At 46.3% G+C, this 20,967-nt stretch overlaps 1 protein-coding gene across 3 annotated transcripts; it reads left to right on the forward strand.

Moving 5' to 3' along the window:
* Positions 1 to 4,328: 4,328 nt before the first annotated feature.
* CBX7 (chromobox 7) lies at positions 4,329 to 20,492 on the forward strand. Of its 3 annotated transcripts, none has more exons than XM_031600200.2 (6): positions 4,329 to 4,517; positions 5,666 to 5,709; positions 9,707 to 9,772; positions 10,236 to 10,302; positions 11,038 to 11,206; positions 13,164 to 20,492. In XM_031600200.2, the coding sequence occupies exons 1-6, from the start codon at positions 4,449 to 4,451 to the stop codon at positions 13,310 to 13,312; spliced, it is 564 nt and encodes a 187-aa protein (XP_031456060.1). In that variant the 5' UTR covers positions 4,329 to 4,448; the 3' UTR covers positions 13,313 to 20,492. The 3 variants fall into 3 exon arrangements, with proteins under 3 accessions (XP_031456060.1, XP_031456056.1, XP_031456057.1); XM_031600196.2 differs by having other exon boundaries at positions 4,331 to 4,517; positions 10,867 to 11,206; positions 13,164 to 20,490; XM_031600197.2 differs by having other exon boundaries at positions 4,332 to 4,517; positions 10,867 to 11,206; positions 13,167 to 20,489.
* Positions 20,493 to 20,967: the final 475 nt, after the last annotated feature.

The following is a 20,967-nucleotide window of genomic DNA, read 5'->3' on the forward strand; positions in this document are numbered from 1 at the left end:
CTCCTGCCAAAGCAGCCCCATGGGTCAGATGCGGCATAAGGCAGCATCTTCAGGACGCTCCTTGCAGTCACACTGCCGCGGGCTTCAAGTTTTCCCGAGTATTTGGCGATAAAACACGCAACTGAGTCGAGGAGAGCCTGCACAGCCCTGCTCCGAGCCTCGGGAGACTGCGCTCGCCCTAAATCCCAGCCTGCAGTGCCACCTAACGAGCATCTGCTGAGACGTGAAAAGCAGGCGGTGGCTGCAAGGGCCTCCTGAGGGCTCTCCCCCTGCCTCTCAGCCATCTCCAGTGAAGGATCTCCTTCCATTAAGGAAGTCGTTAGCCCGTTTTGCTCTACCCTGGCGGCTCCGAGGAAGCTACCCAGGCACCCACGGTGGATGGAAGGTTTATGGCCACAGAGTGTCTAGGAGGGAGAAATCACTTCAGTCTGGTGATCTGGATGCTCAGCAGGGGTTGGGAGATGTGATTGCCTGTTGTGCTCCCTGCTATTTTCATTTTTATTGTATATGACAGCTCAATGCAAAACTTATTGCTGGCCCAGGGAGTAGGAGCTTCAGCTAAGGAGAGCAAACCCTAATTGCACTCCTGGTGGCATGAAGGACTCTTGGGTGGTGTGACATGGCACGGCAGGGGACGTGTAACACTTTTTGCCTGAAATGTGGATAAAGGTCACCTCCTACCTGCTGTATCTCCAGGGCTCAGCTCAGATGCAGTTCAGTGCCCTCTTCTGGCCCAAGACTGGCTCTGAGAACAAGTGCCAATCCCATCACAGCCTGCACCCTCCAGATGAGGGCCTGAGCTCGTAGAAAGTAAGCATCACAGTTCTGGCCTCTTCCCAGTGTGAGAATGGGGATGTGCACTGCTTTTCATGTAAAATATCCTCTGAAAAGAGGGTGCTCTACAGTGCAGGTGGACTGCAGGAATGCTGCTGCCATGAGAAGCTTATATGTCCATGTGCATTTCCTTAAAACAACAAAGTTCAAATTCATTGAAACAACAAAACTCAATTGAAATCACAAATATATGTATTTATGGAAACCCACAAAAGTGAGCAAACAAGGAAAATGACAAAGCACTTATTTTCCCTTGCCCACCCATGCTTCAGTCCTAGGGTTCGGAGCACTGAAAATCCCACTTGAGCTTCCTGAGAAGGGAGCAATCAGCACTGTGTACTTTGTGTACCACAGCAGTGCACTTCAGACCTGATGCAACACAGAAGCATTCAGCGCTCAGAGCAGCCTAGGGAGAAGGAACACCATTCTCCAGCAAAGTGTTTATCTTGGAAGGTGTTTCAGCACCTTCACAAGGACCCATTTACGTATTTTACATGAATAAGTCACTGGACAACACATGCATGCAGCCAGGGATTGGGACCAATACCAGTACACGGATCTCTTGCGCAGGAAAATAGCTGTGAGGTTGGGCTGTGTTATACACCTACCTGTTCCCTGGACTAGTGAGTTCTGAGTGTGACTTGTATCAAGGACAACGTCAGCAGGTGATTGTATGCCCCTTACTCTCAAGATAGACAATAATCCCAAAGATGGGATTTCATGGTCTCAAAGACAGAAAAGGGACGGGACCTTGATGTCTAGCATTACTGAGTGTGTGCTGTAACCGCTGAGCTACAGTTTAACAGATAAGAAAACAACAGATCCTCTTTCAGCGGCATGTTCAAAGACAAAAAGTAGCTGCTACTTCTGGCACTGACCCTGTCCTAGGAACTAGCTGAGCTCTTTGAGGAAGTCCAGGAAGAAACGCCTAAGAATGTTTTGCAGTTGCACCCAGGTGTGAGCCAACATGCAGGAAAGCTGAGTGGTCCACCAAGTTGTCATCTCCCCTGTTTAGAGGACCACAGACTGGGGTTTGGTGCTTGCTATCCCATTTAGATGGCACTCCTGGCACCTCAGAGCTGCACTCAAGGCATGGCCACAATGGAAGGGAAATGCTGAGTGCTCTGATCTAATGGTGAAAGGCTGAAGCAGAAAGTTGTTAGGTGCTCATAGAATCAAGGTGAAATGGCACCTTGTGCTGGGGCTCTGGCTTTTTGGCCATCTGATTCTGGGAAATTCTCTCCCTGAGCTGGGAGAGAATCAGAGCAAGGTGAGGCACACACAACAAAAGTGCAGCTTTAAACGTGTCATTTGCTGGCGGCTGATGTGAGACTCTGGGTAAACCAAGGGGCTGACAATTGGCAGCAGAGGGCAGCTGCATTCTTTCCACAAGCTTTAAGCAAACCTATAGCATTAAAAGCACTGATCAATACAAGCATTCCCATTCCCATAGGGTAGCTTTTCTGGAGTCTAACTGCTGACACTCAGCACACCCTACATTTGCCAAGCCAACTCAGCTCTGACTGGGCTGGACTCAGAGGCCGGCGCAGCACTGACTTTGTCCTTTTGCTGCCCTTTATTTTTGCGATGCGTTATGAGGCTGCGTACCAAAAGCACAACCTGTGTATAAAACAGACCAAGCAGCGTAACGAGTGCCATCTACTGATAATTAAACACACAGCAGAGCAGAGCAATAGACCGGTTTACCAGTCAAGCCAGTGATACATTGCAAACAGTATTGGCAGCATGACTCCCATGGCTGCCAGCTCCCCTGGCATTACAGAATAACGGCAGCATCCTGCTCCTGCTGCACTGTTGTTTCTTGGAGCTACGTCAAGCAGCACTCATAGAATCATAGAATGGCCTGGGTTGAAAAAGACCACAATGATCATCTAGTTCCAACCCCCCTGCTATGTGCAGGGTCGCCAACCACCAGACCAGGCTGCCCAGAGCCACATCCAGCCTGGCCTTGAATGCCTCCAGGGATGGGGCATCTACAGCCTCTTTGGGCAACCTGTTCCAATGCGTCACCATTCTCTGTGTGAAAAACTTCCTCCTAATATCCAACCTAAACCTCCCCTGTCTCAGTTTAAAACCATTCCCCCTTGTCCTATCACTGTTCAGTCCTTCTGGGATGTGCTGAGCTCTTTTGAAGCTGTGCTAATCTTTGCTGCGCTCTTCTGAAAAAAAACAAAACAAAACAAAAACAAAAACCTCGGCAGAATTAGGCTTTATAGAATCTAAATGACCATTAATAAATTTCTAGTGTTAATGTAAGTGCCTGTATCTACTGCAAGCCGAGTCGTTTAATCAAACCAGTAGCAATTAAAATGGTAATTCCTCTGTACAAGATTCTGCTTGCAGTTTTTACTCAAGTAAAACTCTTTGAAGTTAATTGGAATTTTGATTAAAAGCTCCTGGATCTGTGTCTCTGGATTTGTACTAAGGAAGGTTCAATATTTGCTTTGGTTTTCCGTGCATTGAGTTCCCTTCTATGTGTTAGTGCAGCTGTACAATTAGTCATAGCAATTCCAGTGAAGGTTTTGGTAATCTAATTCCTGATACACTTTAAAAAGATCTTTTATCACAGAGTGGCGTTTAAAGGTTGTAAGATCTGAAAGACTGGGCTGCTTGAGTTGTTCATCGTCATTATTTTTAGTCCCTATAAAAGGCTGAGTAACATTCACTTAGCAGCCATTCATGACTTGGGACAGGTGGGAGGATTCTTGCTTTTCACCCCATGTGAAGAGTGTGTTACAAGTGATGGGAATATTGCTTATGCCACATGTGGAACAATTGTTGGAGTGAGGTGAAGAATGGGAAAAGCAGGAAGGACGAAGGGAATGATCATGTAGAAATCTGCCCGATGGTACTGAGGATGTGGATTCCAATACTTCGTTTGGAGAATGCCTTCAGTATTCGTTCTCTTATACTGAAAATAAATATGTAATGTTTGAGTTTGAGGCGGCACAAATTCAATATAAGGATGTAAATGTCCTAAACTACCAAGTGCAGCAGCTATCCATAAAGGATTCAGCCTCAAGCTTTTGTGCAGCGAAGGCGGGATTTCTCTTCCCCTTTATCCCAACACAGTCAATAGAATCTCGGGATCATGAAGGTTGGAAGAGACCTCTCAGACCCCCCGGTCCAACCATCAAGCAGAACACAGTGTCCCCCATTTCTCAGTTCTGCTCTGCTATAATTCGCACAAGGATTAAAAGCGGTCGCAACCCAGAGGGGTTTGGCTACGGCTTTTCCGAAGCTCTTCGCTTGGAGATGCTGAGCAGGCTGGGTCTGTGCAGGTACAGAGCCCGAAGCACGTTTCGGGCCGCCGTTACCCAAATTCAGGGCTGTCACGTAAACGACCGAGGGGAGCGGGCAGCGCGGGGGCGGCCGTGAGGGGGCCGAGGCGTTGAGGCGGGAGGCGGGAGCGGCCCCTCCGGCGGTTCCCGCCCAGCGCGAGGCTCCGCCTCCCCGCGCGCGCCGAAGGAAAACGTTGCGCAGGTTCTAAAGCGGGGCGGGGGGAGGGGGCGTGGGAGGGGGAGCGGCGGGCAAGGGCCGCCAACGGCCGCCGACGGGCACCGCCGGCCTCGGCCCCGCTGTCCTCCCCCGCCATGGAGCTGTCGGCTATCGGGGAGCAGGTGTTCGCGGTGGAGAGCATCCGCAAGAAGCGTGTGCGGAAGGTGGGCCGCGTGGTGGGCGAGAGGGGTCCCCCCGGCCCGGCCCGGCCCGCCTCTTTTCCTCCCTCCTCACACGGGAGCGGGGGGCGTGGTGGCGGTGGCCGCTATGGGATGGGGCGGAGAAGGGGGGGTGTCCCCGGAGCGGGGGGGTCTGTGAGTGAGAGTCACCCTGTGGTGGTTGGGGGGCTCGGCCTCAGCTCGGTGACTCAGTTTCCCTGAGTGGAAGAACCCCGTCCCTGGGGGGGTGGGCTAATCTTATGCATCTGATCGTTGGGAAGTGCCTTATAGGATGGTGTGTGCAAGCATCTGGAAGCTGGGGAGCCCCTCTGTTGGAAAACACGGGCTGCAGGGCTGTGCTTTCTGTGCTGTCACTTGGTGCCAGCAGCAGCAGCGCTTCCATCCTCCTGAGGTGCTCTGGGAAGTGTTTTAACAAGTCCTGCGGTATAATATTAAAGACTTCTTTGCTGGTTGTGCACGTTCTTCTGGGCCTCTGCGTGTAGTTTCCAATTGCTGTGTGTTTGTTGTTTGGTTTTGTGCTTGGGGTGAACAAATAAGCGGTTAACACTGAACTCGAGCTGTTTGTTTGGGTTGAAAGGTGGAGTGGCTGTGATGGATGGAGCGGTGCTCTGGTGCAGCAGCTGGAACATGCTGAAGTGACGCTTCATAGGATCTCAGTCTTGTATATCTTCTCTGCTTGAACAGATTCCTCTGACATCTGCTCCCGGCGTGCATCTCCCTCTTGCTTTTATGTGTGCTGACTTCTTGCAGGGCTCCCTGTAAATGCAGGGATGGCTGCAGTCTGGTGTTTGCGGTTCTGCCTGATGCTTTCCGGCTCCAGCCTACTGTAGGGAACCTGCTTTTAGCAGCAGGGTCGGACTTGATGATCTCCAGAGGTCCCTTCCAGCCTCTATGATTCTTCTCAGCGATGCTCCCAAGCTGTGGGGAGTTTGCATCCTTTTAAACAGCCCTCCGTGCCCATGAGGGAGGAGGTACCACAAGTATAGTTGAAAGAGGAAGTGGTGGTGTTTTGAAAATGAAGTGGTGGGAAATGAGCTCTTTGCTCAGTCCTGTTGATTGGTTGCTTCTCTTACCATAGCCCATATTTGGTTGCAGACTTCACCTGTTTTCTTCTTCCTTTTTCTCCCCTCCAGGGCAAAGTAGAGTACCTGGTGAAGTGGAAAGGATGGCCCCCAAAGTAAGTTGGTTTACTTGTCTTTTTCTTAACTATTTGTTAATAGTCTTCACTGTATCTCTGCAAGCGAGCGTCCATTCTTCACGGGTAACCTCATGTGCCTCATTCTGACAACTGTAAACAAAGAGCTACAAACCAAAACTCTGTATTGTTTCCACTCTGACAGCTGAAAGATGCAGACTGTATGCCAACCTCTTCTGACTGGGTTTTGCCTCTATTGAGCTATTTCATTGAGATGCTTTTTAGTTACAAAGCTTTTACAATTCAGTATGAGTTTGACAAGGAACCTTGATTCTTCAGAGCTTGGAATGGTGCTTACTTTTCTGAATCAGCACTAAGGGGCTGTACTTTATTTGTAGAGCTATATGTAGTCTTTTAAAATAGCAAACAAGGCAGTAGTCTTGTCTTTGTTATCCTACTGTGTCCCCTCTGCAATTCACAAAACGGAAGGGGCAATATTTCAGATGGATTGTAGCCAACTGGAGATGATCTTTGTCCCTTGGAAATTACTGCAATGCCTTTATTTCCTTGTCTGAAACCTTCTGTTGTTCTTAGTGCCTTCTCTGCCTTTGCTTTGGCTGCCATATCACAAGAGGAAAAAAATATATATATTTTGCATCATTGCTGTGCACTGTTTACAGATCTTCTTTATTAAAATGCAGCTGCCACTGAAAAAGAGTCATTGCTTTGTGTCTGTACAATCTGTGACATGCTTTGAGATTAAAAAGATTAGGTAACTGGAGAACATTTCTGTGTCAGCTAGCAGCCTGGTGGAACAGCGTCATGGTTCTTATGCATGGGGGGAGAGGTCTGCTTTTCTGTTTGTAACTGTGGGTAGGTACCCAGTGTGCATGGGTGTGACTGCAGTGTGTATCTGGTTGCCCTGGATGGTGCTGAGCAAAGGGGAACTTTTGCTAGCTCATCCTTGTAGTTGCAAAATGCTGGGTGTGATCCTGATGTTTGGATGTTTAGGTGTTTGGATGTGATCCTGACAGATTGTACCTCATGTTTAAGAAGGTGGAATGTGTTTCTGTGTGCCTATTCCTTGTGCTTACAGGACATACATAAGTAGCTTCCCCTGTCTGGTGGTGATAGTCAAATTGAGATGACTGTTTTCTTGACTGTAAATCCTGCTGTTGGATTGCTGTAACCTAGTGCTCTTAACGAGTACCAGCTATGATGTGGATCAGTTCTTGGGCCACTTTGCCCCTCCTAAGTAGCTACACCTAATTTAATCATTATCAGAGGTTGGGAATGTTTGTAGTCTGTGAGGCACTGTCCCCTTTGACTGGAATACTGATATTTATGGAGCAAACACAGCAAGATCTTTTTTGGCAAATGACATTGCGAGAGAAGGTGGAGTGAGATTTGGTATCACATTTCTTTTGACAGAGCAGCCCTTATTCTTGCTGCTGCCTTTTCTTGCCCTATACCTTGGAACTGTAGGGGAACCAGGAACTCTTGGGAATTAAAAGCACAGCTTATGCCCAGAGAGCAAGAGAATATGAAGGTTTCCTTATTTTGATGTTGTGAGAAGTCTGAATACCTTCTTCACGCACACTCCAAGTTCAAAGAACACTGATTTTTTTTTTTTAAACTGTTGATACAGCAGTTTGATTCGCTTAAAACCAAGATGTTTTGAGCATGCAAGCTACTTTCATCCTGCTAGCAGTCTATGTTCCTTGTTTCTAAACATAAACATGCCTGTGATGGCATGTAACACCCCACAAGCTGTTTGCATCTTTGTCTTCCAACATCTGCTGTTTTCTCGTCCCACATCATATTTTTCTTCATTCCCCTCCCCAACCTTGTTGCATTGTTCTTTATAATCTCTGTACCAGTTATCTTGTGATTCCCACTAAGTGCTTCATGGAAAAAAGCAAGCGTAGGACTGACATTTGCTGCTTTAACATTTATTTGATATTTTACACACAAAAAGTGTTAATGCCCTATTCCTCAGATTCCTGGACTGTACTGCTGGAGTCAGGGAATGAAGGAGTGACAGCCTGATTCTAGCTACAAGCTTGTTTACAACTTGTGTTGGAGTTAAGAGGGGAGGGAGAAGAGGAGGAGTAGAAGGAGGGGGAAGGAGGATCATATGATCTATGTTTTCCAGAGTGCCTGCTCTCTGCAGTTCTGCTGCAGCCTGGGCTGTGTGTGCCCGTATATATAGCTCTGTGTGTGTGTGAGTGTGTGGCAAACTGAACCATGCCTTTTTTTTTTTTTTTTTTATATGCAGTGTTTTGCCACTGCAGTGAAGCCAGGAATTGAGCTGCAGAGAAAAAGGCAACACCCATCAAGGATTTTTCTTTCTTTCTTTTTTTTAAAAAAGCAAATCTTTCTTCTTCTGCCCATGAAAATCGATCTGATGTCTTTTTTTTTTTCCCCCCTCCTTTGCTTTATCATTTTTCTGAAATTTGTAGAATGAGTGCCAGAATCCTTGCAGCTGGGAGGAAACCCTCCTCTGTTCAAACAGCATCTTGGCTTTGACAGCTCACAGTCAGGTTGCTGCAAGAGGCTTGGGCAAAGGAGAGAGGGAGGGATCAGCTGGTTATGAAGACATGTCTGTTCTTAACCCTCTGATACACAGTGCACCTAGGGATATCTGAATTCTATATTTCTGCTTCTCAGTTTTGTATTAAAAACAAACAAACAAACCTTTACCTTCATTTATAGAACCATTCTCCAGGAACTCTCTTGTCTTTCAGTACCTTTCTTCTAGCTCATGAGTAGATGAAAGGAAAAAGCAATCCACCTTCCTGTGTACGTGTGCCACATGTTCCCATTTGCAGGCTGTGCTTCATCCAGAAATGTAAGCATCCTAAAATGCTTTCTCTGAGTTTAAAGGCGCTGCTACAAGTGCACCTTTGCCACTTGTACATGTCTCCTGTCTGTCCCCCTTTCCAGGGGCTGGAGAAGCTCTGCTTTGAGATACTGGACATCACGGTGCCTGGAAACTGAATGCTCTGAGGCATTTGGGATGTCAGTCTTGCCTTCTTGCTTTAGAGTTTGCATAATGAAGACATGCTGCCCATCTTTTCTTGGCAGCCATGGGCCCTTAGAATAAACCCACTGCAGGGACTGCCTTGTGACTCTTTCATCTTCCAGAAACCTTTCACCATGGGAATCTTTGTCTGCTTCTCCTTGGTGTTAACCACAGCCATGCCCCTTGGGAACAGGTTTTGGTGTGGCCTGCTGTTTGGCCTCAGCCCCTTCCTGAACAGCTGGCTCCATTGTAGCTGTCTGGTAGTGGAGGAAGAGGGAGCAGCGAGTGACACTGTTCATGGGCTGCTTTCAGAGCATCGAGTTCATTTTAAGCAGTTTCAGTAGCCCTAACCACAGTGCAGGTGGGTTCCTCCTGTGTGACCTCTGCTAGGCAGAAATAACCTGCAGGGGGAGCTGAGTAAGAGGAGCAGTAGTTGGATAGTTGCCATCAACTTGCCTCAGGGCCCAAATCTAAACAGGTTCAGTTGAATGGCAACAGTGAAGAAAAATTAAACTCTTCTTGAAGAAATACTTTTGGCTCCAGTGATTAGAGGTAATTAATAATGCAGGGAAGAAAGCATACTTAATCTTTGAGCGCTCTAAATTAAGAGAGACCTATTTTTCAGAAAGCTGTATCAGATTTCATCTCATTGTCCCATATATTTGCTGGATTTCTGGGAGTCCTGCAAATGCGACCTGTTTATGCATTGCCTTAAGACTAGTTTGTGGTTCTGCACAGGCTTTGCAAATAGTGTGAAGGGAGCCCTGGGAGGAAAGCCTTCCCTGCTCTTCTACAAAGTGCTGCTCTGCCAGTTTGGTGGAAGGGGAGGTGACATCTGGCAGCAAGTTTGGGGGGGAATGGCTAGAATTCCTCAGAGCTCTAGCAGTGTTGTGGCAGGCCCCCCGAGCCTTGTGAAGACGATATCCAGGGCCTTTAGCACACTGGGAACAGTCCTGCAGAGGGAATGTTTCATTAAAGCGTTGTTTACTTTATATTCCTTATGTTTTTCTTCAGATACAGCACATGGGAGCCAGAAGATCATATCTTGGACCCTCGCCTGGTAGTGGCTTACGAAGAAAAGTAAGTGTGTGTGTTCTTTTCTTTCACTGGGTGCAGGAAATAGTGTCCTTATTCTGTTGTGGTGTCCCCACTTCAATCAAAGATGAGACACACAGCAACGAGTCCTTTTCCATCTCTGTAACCTGGCCTTGATTGAGGCAGATAAGGCAAAATGAGGCCAAGCACAAGCATTGAGCCAAAGAACAATTGTTCTCAGGTTTTAATTGGGTCCAGAGCTGGACTGGAGTGATGGGAGGTGATAAGTTTCCTTAGCCCGTTCTTGATCAGTTAAATCAGAGAAGTTCCTGTATTGCAAGAATTTCACTCCTGCAAGAAGCAGTTCTGGGATGCTTTCCAAGTCCACGCTATTCACAGTTGGTTTTTAACAGAGGAAATGAGGGAGCTCTGCAAAAGGTGGAAGTCCTGGCTAGGCTTTGTGCTGTGGTGTTTATTGCTTTGTTTGATTTGTGTTCATCCTTCACAGGGAAGAGAGAGACCGTGCTTCAGGGTACAGAAAAAGAGGTCCCAAACCAAAGCGCCTCCTATTGCAGGTAGCTTCTTGCTTTTCTTTTGTACATTTCTAATTAGTTAGCGCTGTGCTGCTACTCTGCTCACAGGAAGGTGGAAACTGTCCGTTCGCTGTTGCATGAACAAAACTGGAGGTAAAATGCTAATGCAAGAACTTGAACTCAGTGAAGTAGGCAGGTACTTTTAACCTGTTAGCTGAACAGCAACTAACAAAACAGCAAAAGAAAGACACAAAAGCACAAGAAACAGCTCTTGCTCTCTGAACTAGGATCTTGCCTGGTTGACATGATCTTTTTCATTTTAAACTGGGCTTGGACTTTTCAGCGTGTGAAAGGTAGTAGCTGGTTGGAAGTGGACTTCCAGCATGCTTTGATTGCCATGCAAAGCAACCAGTCTTAGGCAAAGTATGTAAGGAAGAGCTTAGATTGCAGGTGAAGAGATGAGAGAAACAGTGTTGTAGGAGCACCACAACTTCTCCTAGGTCACCTAGATGCTCAGGTAAGAATAGATTCCTGGCCCATGAGAGCCCTGATGACTACATCGTCAGATTCCCATTCTGAACCTTGCTGTATTGATGTTCTTGTCAGCGGCTGTATGGCATGGACTTGAGGAGTGCCCACAAGGGAAAGGAAAAGCTCTGTTTCTCTCTTGCACGGAGGTTTGGAGGAGGAGACAGTAGCCTGCCAGGGGCCAAGACAGGGCAGGCAGAGTTCTCAGAGAAGACTGGGGGAACAGTCCTGCCATTCTCTCTCCGGAAGCAACGCAAAAACCAGAAGTACTTGCGACTGTCAAGGAAGAAGTTCCCCCGCATGGCAAGCCTGGAGAACCGAAACTGCAGGCATGAGTTCTTCTTGAATGACGCAGTAGACCTGGAGGCCCAGCAAAGCCCTGAGGACTGGGAGGCTGTGCAGCACACCGGCAAAGAAGGTAAGGCCAGACACCCCTTGACTGCGAAGTTCTGGGATATGAGAAGGATGCTCTGTGTGCTGCCTCCTTACTTGCCTCATCCTGGGATTGTGACTGAGGTCAGATCCTCAGAGCATCTCTTGCTGGCTCACATTGTGGCTTTCATTTCTGCAGATTTCTGGTTGGATGACTGTAGTTTTTGAATGTTGTTACCTCTCTGTAGTCTTAAATCAGCAACACCACTCCCAGTGTTAGAAAATATGCAGAAGTTACTAGAAGTTAATGCTGTGTTCCAGTTTCCTTCTGGCAGAGGTGACAATGACCTCTGTCCACACACCTGCCTGTGTTTTTTCCTGTTGTAAAAGGAGTTTGGCTAGTCTTGGGAAGGCACTCCTCTACTCGTGCTGCTCTGAGAGCGAACGGGAATGTTCTTAGGAACCCACAGTACATTCCTTCTGCCCCCTCCTTCCCTTTCCTCCTCACACCCCACATCCTCTCTGAAGCCCATTGCTGTAGAGCTTATGTGAGAGGGGGATGAGAGATAAGTGAGGATGGTAAGTCTTGTCTAATCCCATTGAGTAGGCAGCATGAGTATAGGCATGGGAGATGGCCTGGCACATTTGGCATTTTGGGGAGGGATGCCATCCTCTTGTGCAGGAGGGCTGTGGGATGTGTACGTTGCTCTGAGTTACCAGGGAAACTCTATCCTTGCATTATTAGAGCTTCTGAAGGCGTAAGGCTTCCTGAGGAGTGGAAAACAAGGGCTTGTGCTGCTTGTAGTAGTTAAGAGAATTCCTGTTACTCCTTGCTAATTCCTGTTACTCCTTGCTGGGAGTAGTTGTTAGCCAGGCTGGATTAGGCAGGATTTTGGGGAGAACTCTGTGTTTAGGGAATCGGCATTATCCCCTCTTCTTTCAGACTAGAACAGCACCTGAAATCCAAGGAGGAAGCAGTGGGGCAAGCACAGAGGAACCCAGAGTCACATACTGGCAGCAGGCAAATGTATGGGGCTGTTTTCAGCTAGAAGTGCTAGCCTCTAAGGCATTTGGAGATCTGAAGGGTGAATGGCACTGGATATAAATAAAATGGTTTTTGTTCTCACCATGACACATGGCATGTGTGGAATTCTCGTTAGCGTTAGGGTTACACACCTCAAGTGTGACAAGAAGAAGCCATAAATAACCTTTTAAGAGCATATTTCCCATATTCTTTGCACAGCTTGAGGTAACAAGGTACAATGCAGGTACAGTGGCAGAGGGAGGGTATGTTTTACTTCCTTTCTCTGCCTATTTTTGTGGCTGTCTCTGAAAGCTAGGGATGGTGAAGTTTTAAGTGGGGAGAGGGACTGTTAATTATTAGTGCCAAAGTGCAGAAATATTTTGGTTTCTTATGGAGCTATCAGGGAGCAAAGAAAGAACATGAGAAATGGAGAGCAGCCTCTTTGTGAAATAATACTCATGTTCTGTGGCCAGGCCGCATTACAGATGCAGTATGAAAAAGACTCTCAACTCTGGATCCCTTTCATGAGAGGATCTAAGAGCTTGTGTTTTTTGACTTTTCGAGTGTAAGACATTTGCAAGAAGGTCAGCTTGCTCTGAGTGTGTTTAACTGATACAGAAGCACATGGGTTGAGAAGGCACAGGAGACACTGGGGAACTATGGATGACTGGAGGTGCTGGGTGTTGTTACTTCATCCTGTCGATCTCCATGCAGGCTTTTCCAATGCTGGTGTTTGTCTGAACACCCTTACAACCGTCTGCTTTTCCCTTTATAATCTGCAGTGATCCTCAGTTTTTCCTTAGCCTCTGAAGGGAGGGCTTGCCCATGCCCTTTCTTGCCTTGTGTGTGCAGACTGAATACAGGCTGATTTCATCCACCATTTGTCAGAAACGAGGCACCTTTTCCATCCTCCTCTTTGCTCTCTCTCCCACCTTCTCTTCCTCTCACTAACATGCTCTGTCTGCCTCTCCTTTTGTAGCAGATGTGGATGGCAATCTCCCTTGGATTCCCACTGTGCCCCCCAGCGAAGTGACAGTGACAGACATCACGGCAAACTCCATTACCGTCACTTTCAGAGAAGCACAAGTGGCTGAGGGCTTCTTCCGAGACCGGAGTGCGCAGTTCTGAATCTCCATTTTCAGTGCTCCCCAAATCTAGTGCTTTTAGAGTGGGGCTAGGGAGGGCTTATTTTATCCCTTAAGAAAAAAAAATCCAAAACATCTCAGAATGTTTACAGAGACCTTTTTTTCTTCTCCTCTTTCCCCTTTCAGATACGCAAAAAAAAAAAAAAAAAAAAAAAGGCAGCATAGGGGGTGTGGGTTTGTCATTGCTTTGTCCATCTGAAAAACTGACAGCCCTTTCCCTGGCAAAGACTCCCCTCCTAGATGTCAAAACAGCAAGCTGAACAATTTGGCTTTTATGCTGCTAAGTGGCAGCAGCTGCATTTGTGGGGAGAGGGCATGTGGAGGTGGAAAGAGAGCTAGGTCTCTAGCCTGCTGCCTTGTTCTGCAATTGATATCCCTCGGATAAAGATACTTCTCTGCATTGCTCTTCCCACCTTCCTCCTCCCTCTCTTCATGCAGCACTGAGAGACGATGGATCCTACCTGTGTAGATAACTCCAGCCTCTTAAGACTTTCACTCCAGTGCTGTTTTCCCTGGGGCCTGCTGTCAGGACTTCAGAACCGTATTTGCCTGTCTGTGGTAAGTAAGGCTGTGCAGCACAGCAGGTCCATGTAGACAGCAGAGGTTTCTCTGTTTGTTGGTCATACAGAAAAGACTGAAACGCATGTCTGAAATCTAAATTGGCTAACTAAATTCATTATGTCTTTGTTAAAAGCCCAGAAACCCAGCATAGTCGAGGCGTACCACTCTGTCTAAACAATATTTCCAGGCTCGTCTGTGCTGTGTGAGAAATGTGTTATGGAAAGTGGGGTGTTCCTATCTTCTGCCAAATTCTGGCTTAATGACAAATGCTGCCCTGAATCTGTGATGATAGTTGGTTGAAATCTGACTCTCCTTCCCTGGAAGGAGGGGCCAGTAAGACAACTGAAGCATTGCCTGGCACTGCAAAGATATTCAAGATACTGGCACAGGCCCAGGACACAGGAATTGGACAGAACTGAGCTAGAAATGGACCTTGATTAGTGGCAAATTCTGTTCTTGGATGCCACTGGGAGATCCAAGGTAAACAACATGCAGAGAAGGCATGCATTAGAGTAGAAGGGGGTGGGGTGGGGATGGGGGAATCATAATTCTTAGCAAGGAGAATGCTTGGATTGTACTGTCTGAGTAATGTTCTTCCATGACTCCAGTCTCCTCACAGTATCTGTGATCCTGTACTTCTTTACTGATGGAAACTTCCCCTTGGAAGGCTTAAAACTTTGCCAAGGAAAGTGGTCTGCATTTCAATAGACCCTGCCTGATCTTGCACTTAAATGCCTCACGCTGGACTGCCTGTGACGCTTTGAGGTATTTGAAGAAATGCTGTATTTTGAGTTGGTAGCTTAGCATAGCATCTGTTCCTGCACATGCATATTCCCTTCCATTTTCTTGAAATCAAATTTTATTTAAGTAACTTAAAATTTTAAATACAAACATTTTCCTATGGAAAGCAAGAAAAGTAAGCTACAGTCTGAGGTGGGAACTGCCAGAGAGAGCTGCAGGAGTACGCTGGCTATCATGATTACCATCCTTAATTTCTTTGTTCCCTCTTACCATTCCACACGAAGCATTTCTTTCCTGCTATATTTATTCTGTATGAAACTGAGCCTTCTGAGCTCTGAGGTATAGGCGCCTGTGGAATTGAGCAGTGTGCAGCAGTTCCTTTGAAGGGCTTTGCCTGCTGGCCTACAGAGTTTGGGAGCTCTGGGACTTCTGGTCATCCAAACATCTGCTTCTTGCAAAATGCTTGTGCTGCCCCCTGAAGCTTTTATTAAAAGCAGATTTTACCTCAGATAGGATGTGACAGGTCAGTGCAGACTTAAGATTTCCCCTTCTATCTCGAAGCTGTTTAAGTAGGCCAGTCTTCTGCTGTGTCACTGCAGTTTCAGGACCACGAGGAAGACCCTGAATTTCTGAACTAACTTTTTGTCTCCCAAGTAAGCGACATGGAAGTTTAATTATGGAGAAAGTAGAGAGGGTGAGAAGTGAAAAATGAGCAGGAAAGAAGCTTAGAACAGCTAGCAAGGGCAGACTGATGAGGTAAGCATACAGGCCCAGGATGTTTCTTGAATGTGGGTGTCTGGAGTAAGACTTCCAAATCTGGAATTGTATCACATAAATAGGTTTGCTCTCTTCTGCAGTGTGTGAGGTTGCGCAGTGTCACTCACACTGTCACACCCCCCCACACACATCCCCCTCTTCCTGATATTTGCCAAACAGGCAGAATATGTTCATCTTTCTTCTTATTGTGACCTGTGGGCATTCAGTATGGCTGAGTCTGCTCACTGGAGTTGCAGTAGGTCAGGTAGTCACAGTTAGAGAAGCACAATATTTTAGCTCGTTTGGGGAAAATTCTTGAATTCCAGCTCACCTTGCTGAATCTTCATGGCATTTATGGGATCTGTTTTCTTTAATGCAGTTACTGCCACCTTTGTCTTCATCGCATTGTACAAGTACACCAAAATCCTTCCTACTTATTAAGGTTCCTGTCATCAGCTGACATTGGAAGCAGTACCAATCCCATGCCAGGAAGGAGCTTGTCATAGTAAACCAGTTCTCCATCCTCTGCTTTTTCTTCCACTCACCAGCTGAGACTTCTCAGTGTTTTGTTTTGGCATTTCTCTTTAAACATCTTTTCTTTCTCTTGCAGTAGAGCTTTTCAAAAAACCTGTGGTGCTCTTTCAAAGAGGATACACCCACAGCTTCATCTCTTAATCATGCCTGGATTAAGTTAGCTTGTGTTTTTTGTGGTGACTAATCACCTGACTACATGGAGTGTTGAACAAGGTACCTGGCTCCCATGCTGCTTTATGTACAGATCACTTAGGAGTTAATGACCAGGTTAAGGTGCAGGACATTATTTGTGCATGGGTTTGGTTTGTGTGAGTGAGGAGGAGTCTGTGGTAGGAAACTAAGCAGTTACTGTGGGGCTGATTCCGTTTTGTTGTGGGTTTTTTTGCTATTGGGATTTATTTACTTTTTTTACGTTCACAAATTCAATGTTAAAAATCCATTAAAGATTTTTCTTTCGGTCTTTCTAACACATTTCCATAGTGTCTGGTGACATATCGTTGTAGACTTCTTTGAGGAGCTGGTCTTCAGGGACTTCAAAATTAACTTCAGTCCACTTCTGCAGATGTAGAGATTTATGGGGCTTTTTTACTTTTGATGGCAGCAGGGCTCCTCTGGGTTCACTTTTCTCCCAAATCCCGTCCATCTTTAGGTTCAATCCCAAATCTGGATATTGAGCTGGAACTTCTAGAGCTAACATATGAAAATTGGATGCTGTGCTCACAGCTTTGTTACGCATTCCATTTGATTAGGAGAGCCAGAATAGCATCCAGCTGAAGCAGAGTTTAATAACTCTATTCAAAGCACAAGCTGAGAATAGAAATGGGCTAACTCTCCCATACCTCATTTGGCTCTATGGCTGTAAACAAGGAAAACAAACTTCAGCCAGTAGAACTTAGTGAACTGTGCACGAGAAACAAACTTCTCAAGGAAGAACTCTTCTAACGGTTGTTCTTCAGAACTGTTCCAATATGAGAATGACCAGCTGTGTTTAGGGGACAGAAGTTTATCTTTCATAAATCTTCTCACAGTAACTTCACTGTGTATGATGTGACAGGACTGAGGGGCTTCATGAGATTAGAAAACCTTTATTGTTAACACTGGTATAAAAACAATTGGAAAGGACTGCCTCTGTTCCTGGCTGGTTACAAACTAGATGTTTTTGCTCAGATATGTAAGTGATGCCTTGGAACAGCAAGTTTTAACACGTAAATAGTGGCATTAAGTAGCCTTGTATCTCCTGCATGCTCCTTTATTGTCTTGCCTTTGCTTGGGGGCCCTTTTGCTTGTGAAGTCAGACCAAGGTATTTATTTTATTTTCTCTTTCTTTCTCAAGCACAGCCAGGGTATTATTATGAGAACACCCAGATGCCATTCTGTTGTCCAAAATAAGCTTAATTTTGTTGGTGAACTGACCCTTACTTATGTCAGAGGCTCATACAGCAAGAAGCTTATTGAGAAAGGAATGGCTCGTTGTTGTTGTTGTTAGTGTTGTGAAACTATCCAGAATTGTTCTCTCGGTGTTTTGTGACTGAATGTATAAAATTGTTTGTTTGCCTCACAGGGAGCCAGTGGCCCCAGTGCTGTTTCCTGCTTTGTGGCAGCCAGTGTTGTTTGATGATTTCACTGGAATAGAGAGGGGAGGCCTCACATAGGTCAGAAAATAGGCAGGCTCAGCTCGTGTAAGACCTTCAGTGGTAGCCACAACAGAGGCTGGGGTGCGGAAGACAGCAGTGAGAGCTGTTAGCCACATCCATGCGTTTGAGCAAAGCTCAATCTGCCATTGCCTCCCCACCCCTTCCTCTCCTCTCAGGTTTTCTGAGGTAGGGAGAGTGGGAAAAACGACTCTTCCTAATGCTAAATGGTATCTGCTCCTCTTCAGCTCACCCCTTCCTTGCCTGCAGCCTGAGAAGAAGAGGGCTGTTGAACTTTCTAGGAAAAAAATAGTAGGGGCAGGAAGAGAGGGAAGGAGGTGCCTCAGGTTTGCTCTTGCTAGGTTGTGAAGGGCAGGTCTTTGGGTGAGCAACTGAGAGAGGAGATGCGATGTAAGAGTAAAGAACTTGTAATGAAACTCAAGGGCCAAAACCATCATGATTTTAAAAGAAATACTGAGATGATTAACCTGATTTTTTTTTTTATTATTTTTTGTAATTGTTCGTTGAGGTGGGTGTTAATTGCCATCTGTCAGTTAATAGCAGCAAAATGAAAGCAGCCTGCTCCTTACAGGCCCTTTGTGCTTCTCACTTGGTTGTGAATTTACCTCAGTCTCCAAGAAGAGTAGGAAAATTATATGATGGGGAAGGAGAAGAGACAAGTTGGGGATGAAATGAGGCCACGTTCAGCCATGTTCTAACGCAGTCCCTTCTGCTCCAAAACCTGTGATCCCTTGCATCATTTCTGGTGTGTCAGAGCAGTCAGTGGGTGGATGGCCCTCTGAGGAGGCCATGCAGAGAGGAGGTGCTGTGTTCGTGCCTCTCTTTTATCATTTGGAAAGCAAGGGAGGTGTATGCTGACAGCTTATGTGAGGTAATTTCTACATGGCATTAGCATGTACAAGTGAAGGGAGCATGTCTCTTCACTGTTTTCAAAATAATTGTCCCCAAGGGTATAGTAAACTTGATCTTGAGACAACAGGTTCTGATGAAGAGGTCTGACTGCTGTGGAGCTGTCTTTGCAGAGACATCATGAACCTTCTGGGTGTTGAACCACCCGTGTTCCAACCAAGCAGCTGGGAACACCTGTGAAACTGTTGAAGAGAGACACAGTCACTTAGAATGGAACTCAGACTTCTCAAATACTTTCCTGCAACAGCTACTTTCTGAAGTGGTAATCCTTCTCTTTCATCTTCCAGCTCTCTTCCCTTGTACCCTTAAGTTCTTAAAGTATGATGGCTTATCAGGGAGTGATCCCCAGCTAATGGGGATGTGTGCAGAGGATCGAAGCTCAGGGGAGTTTGTAATGGCTATTAGGCCAAGAAGGATGCCTACCAAGAGGCTATGGGTAGAAACTTTGCTGCTGGAACTGTTTCTGTTTGCTGTGGGACACGCTGCAAACCCTTCAGGCGTTCTTCTGAAACACACCCTGGTGATGTCTGAGAGCACCAATTGGATGTTGAAGGGGAGAGCTTATAAGAGTGTTCAGAACCTCTATCAGCTTATCTCGTTACTGGGATAGCAGTTTTGACTGGGAGGGGGATTTCAGAGGAAGTGGAAAGACTTGGTTTTATTTTATTTTTAACCAGAAAACGTAGTGTCAGCACAAAGAAGCTCTTTGCAAGTCTGTCAAGACGTTAAGCAGCTTTTTTCTTTTTGCTTTTAGTCTGAAGCATGTTTTGAAGCACTTTGAAAATGCAAAGCACTAGGAGTGCAAAGTACTCCTTGTCGTCTGCCTGAAAGTGGCATTTGAAAAGCATTTTAAAAGCATTTGAAAAGATGTATCTATTTCAGGTCGCTAGCTGTCCCTTATTATTTTTCCAGAGCTCCCACCCAGCCCTTTGCCTCCCTCCCACGAGTGAGGGGGGGAGTTCCCTCAGCCCTGCTGAGTGGAAGAGGCTAACCTAGGGGGGAGGGGAGGCTCACAGGGTTCCTAACATACCCTAGATGGGGATGATTCCTCCCCACCGTCTCCTTTATCTGAGAAAAGGAAGAAGAGGAGGAAGTTCAGTTGCAGTGGTCCTAGTCTGGAACTGACTGCATCTTTTAGCTCTGGAGATATCTTTATATCTGGCCTGAAGAATTGCACCTTATGAGTCTGGTTGAGGAATGGGAGGCACCTGTCCTCTTGTAGGGGGCGTGGAGAGGAAGAAGGGGTGAGCCAGAAGCAGTCTTCAGTAAATGCTGGATTTTTCTGGAGGCTGTTTCCTCACCTTATCTCCAGCATAACAGCAACCAAATAACTAAATTCATCCAAATGAAGCTTTTATTCTGCATATCTGAAGAGCCTTTTGAGCAGGCTATGATGAGAGGCTCTTCTTTCTTGCCTAGCAAGCTCTACAGTCAAAGGAACCTTAGTTCTCTCCTGGGGTCTTTGGCTCCAACCTTCCCCTTAGCTTAGACACACCATTTGGACTCTTTGCACACTGACTCAATCTAACGTGATCTGCTTCCCTTCTGCTTAGGGGGCAGAAGATGGGGTCTACTGGGAGAAGAGGGTCCCTGGTTCTTGTTCATGTCTCTTCAGCTGTTGTTTCTGTCAGCACGCTAGAGTATGAGAGTCTTTGCACACAGAAAGCTTTCTTTTGCACAGAATGAGCTTCTAGCTTTTGTACAGACTAATTGAATGTATTGGGGGGGGCTGGGGGGGGAGGGAAGAGGCCGTAAACCAATTCCACATGAACCAATCAGAGTATAATGCCTTGTCTGAGCGAGCGTGAGCCGTAAGCAGAGGTTGTAATGGCAATGGGAGGGCAGGCTCAAGTATAATTTGACACAAAGTGTGGTTTTATTTTTGTACTGATACGGATAAGAGACTGTACAGCATCTATTTATTTAGATGATTTATGTGGTAAATGTTGCAAACAAAATTATGAAAATATTAAATATGAAAACTGACATTTACCTAATGGTCTGTCTGTGTGGTTATTTACCTCCTTTTCCTTTAATTTAACGGCTGAATTATTTCCCCTTAGTTGCTCCTGTTGGTATAAACATGCAGCGTGGTTGGAAAAAGAATGAAAAAAGGCCCATGCGTGCGTGAGAACGACCAGTAAAAAAAAAAAAAAAGGTTTGTGAAGTACAGAGCGTGCAAAATGCTGTTTCTGGCATTACTCATTACTTCAATTCAAGGGGGTTAGGTTTTTATTAATTTTTAACCACTGGGTAAGTTAGAGGTATACAGGGGTGACCTGGGACAGCTGGTCTTTGATGGATCTGAGTTGGAGAAGGAGAGTGCTACTCACAGGATGGCTGCTGCTCTGGGTTCATTAGGTCTGCCAACAGCAGCTGGAGGAGAGCATGGCCATCACCTGCATCCCACATCTCCTGGGAACCGCACAGCCTGGGCTGCTGCTCTTGTTGCTGACGGGATGGCCTTGAGTTTGTTGGCCCGTGG

This window comes from Phasianus colchicus, chromosome 1, assembly GCF_987193195.1.
Source record: "Phasianus colchicus chromosome 1, bPhaCol1.hap1.1, whole genome shotgun sequence".
In the NCBI taxonomy this organism is placed as follows: Eukaryota; Metazoa; Chordata; class Aves; order Galliformes; family Phasianidae; genus Phasianus; species Phasianus colchicus.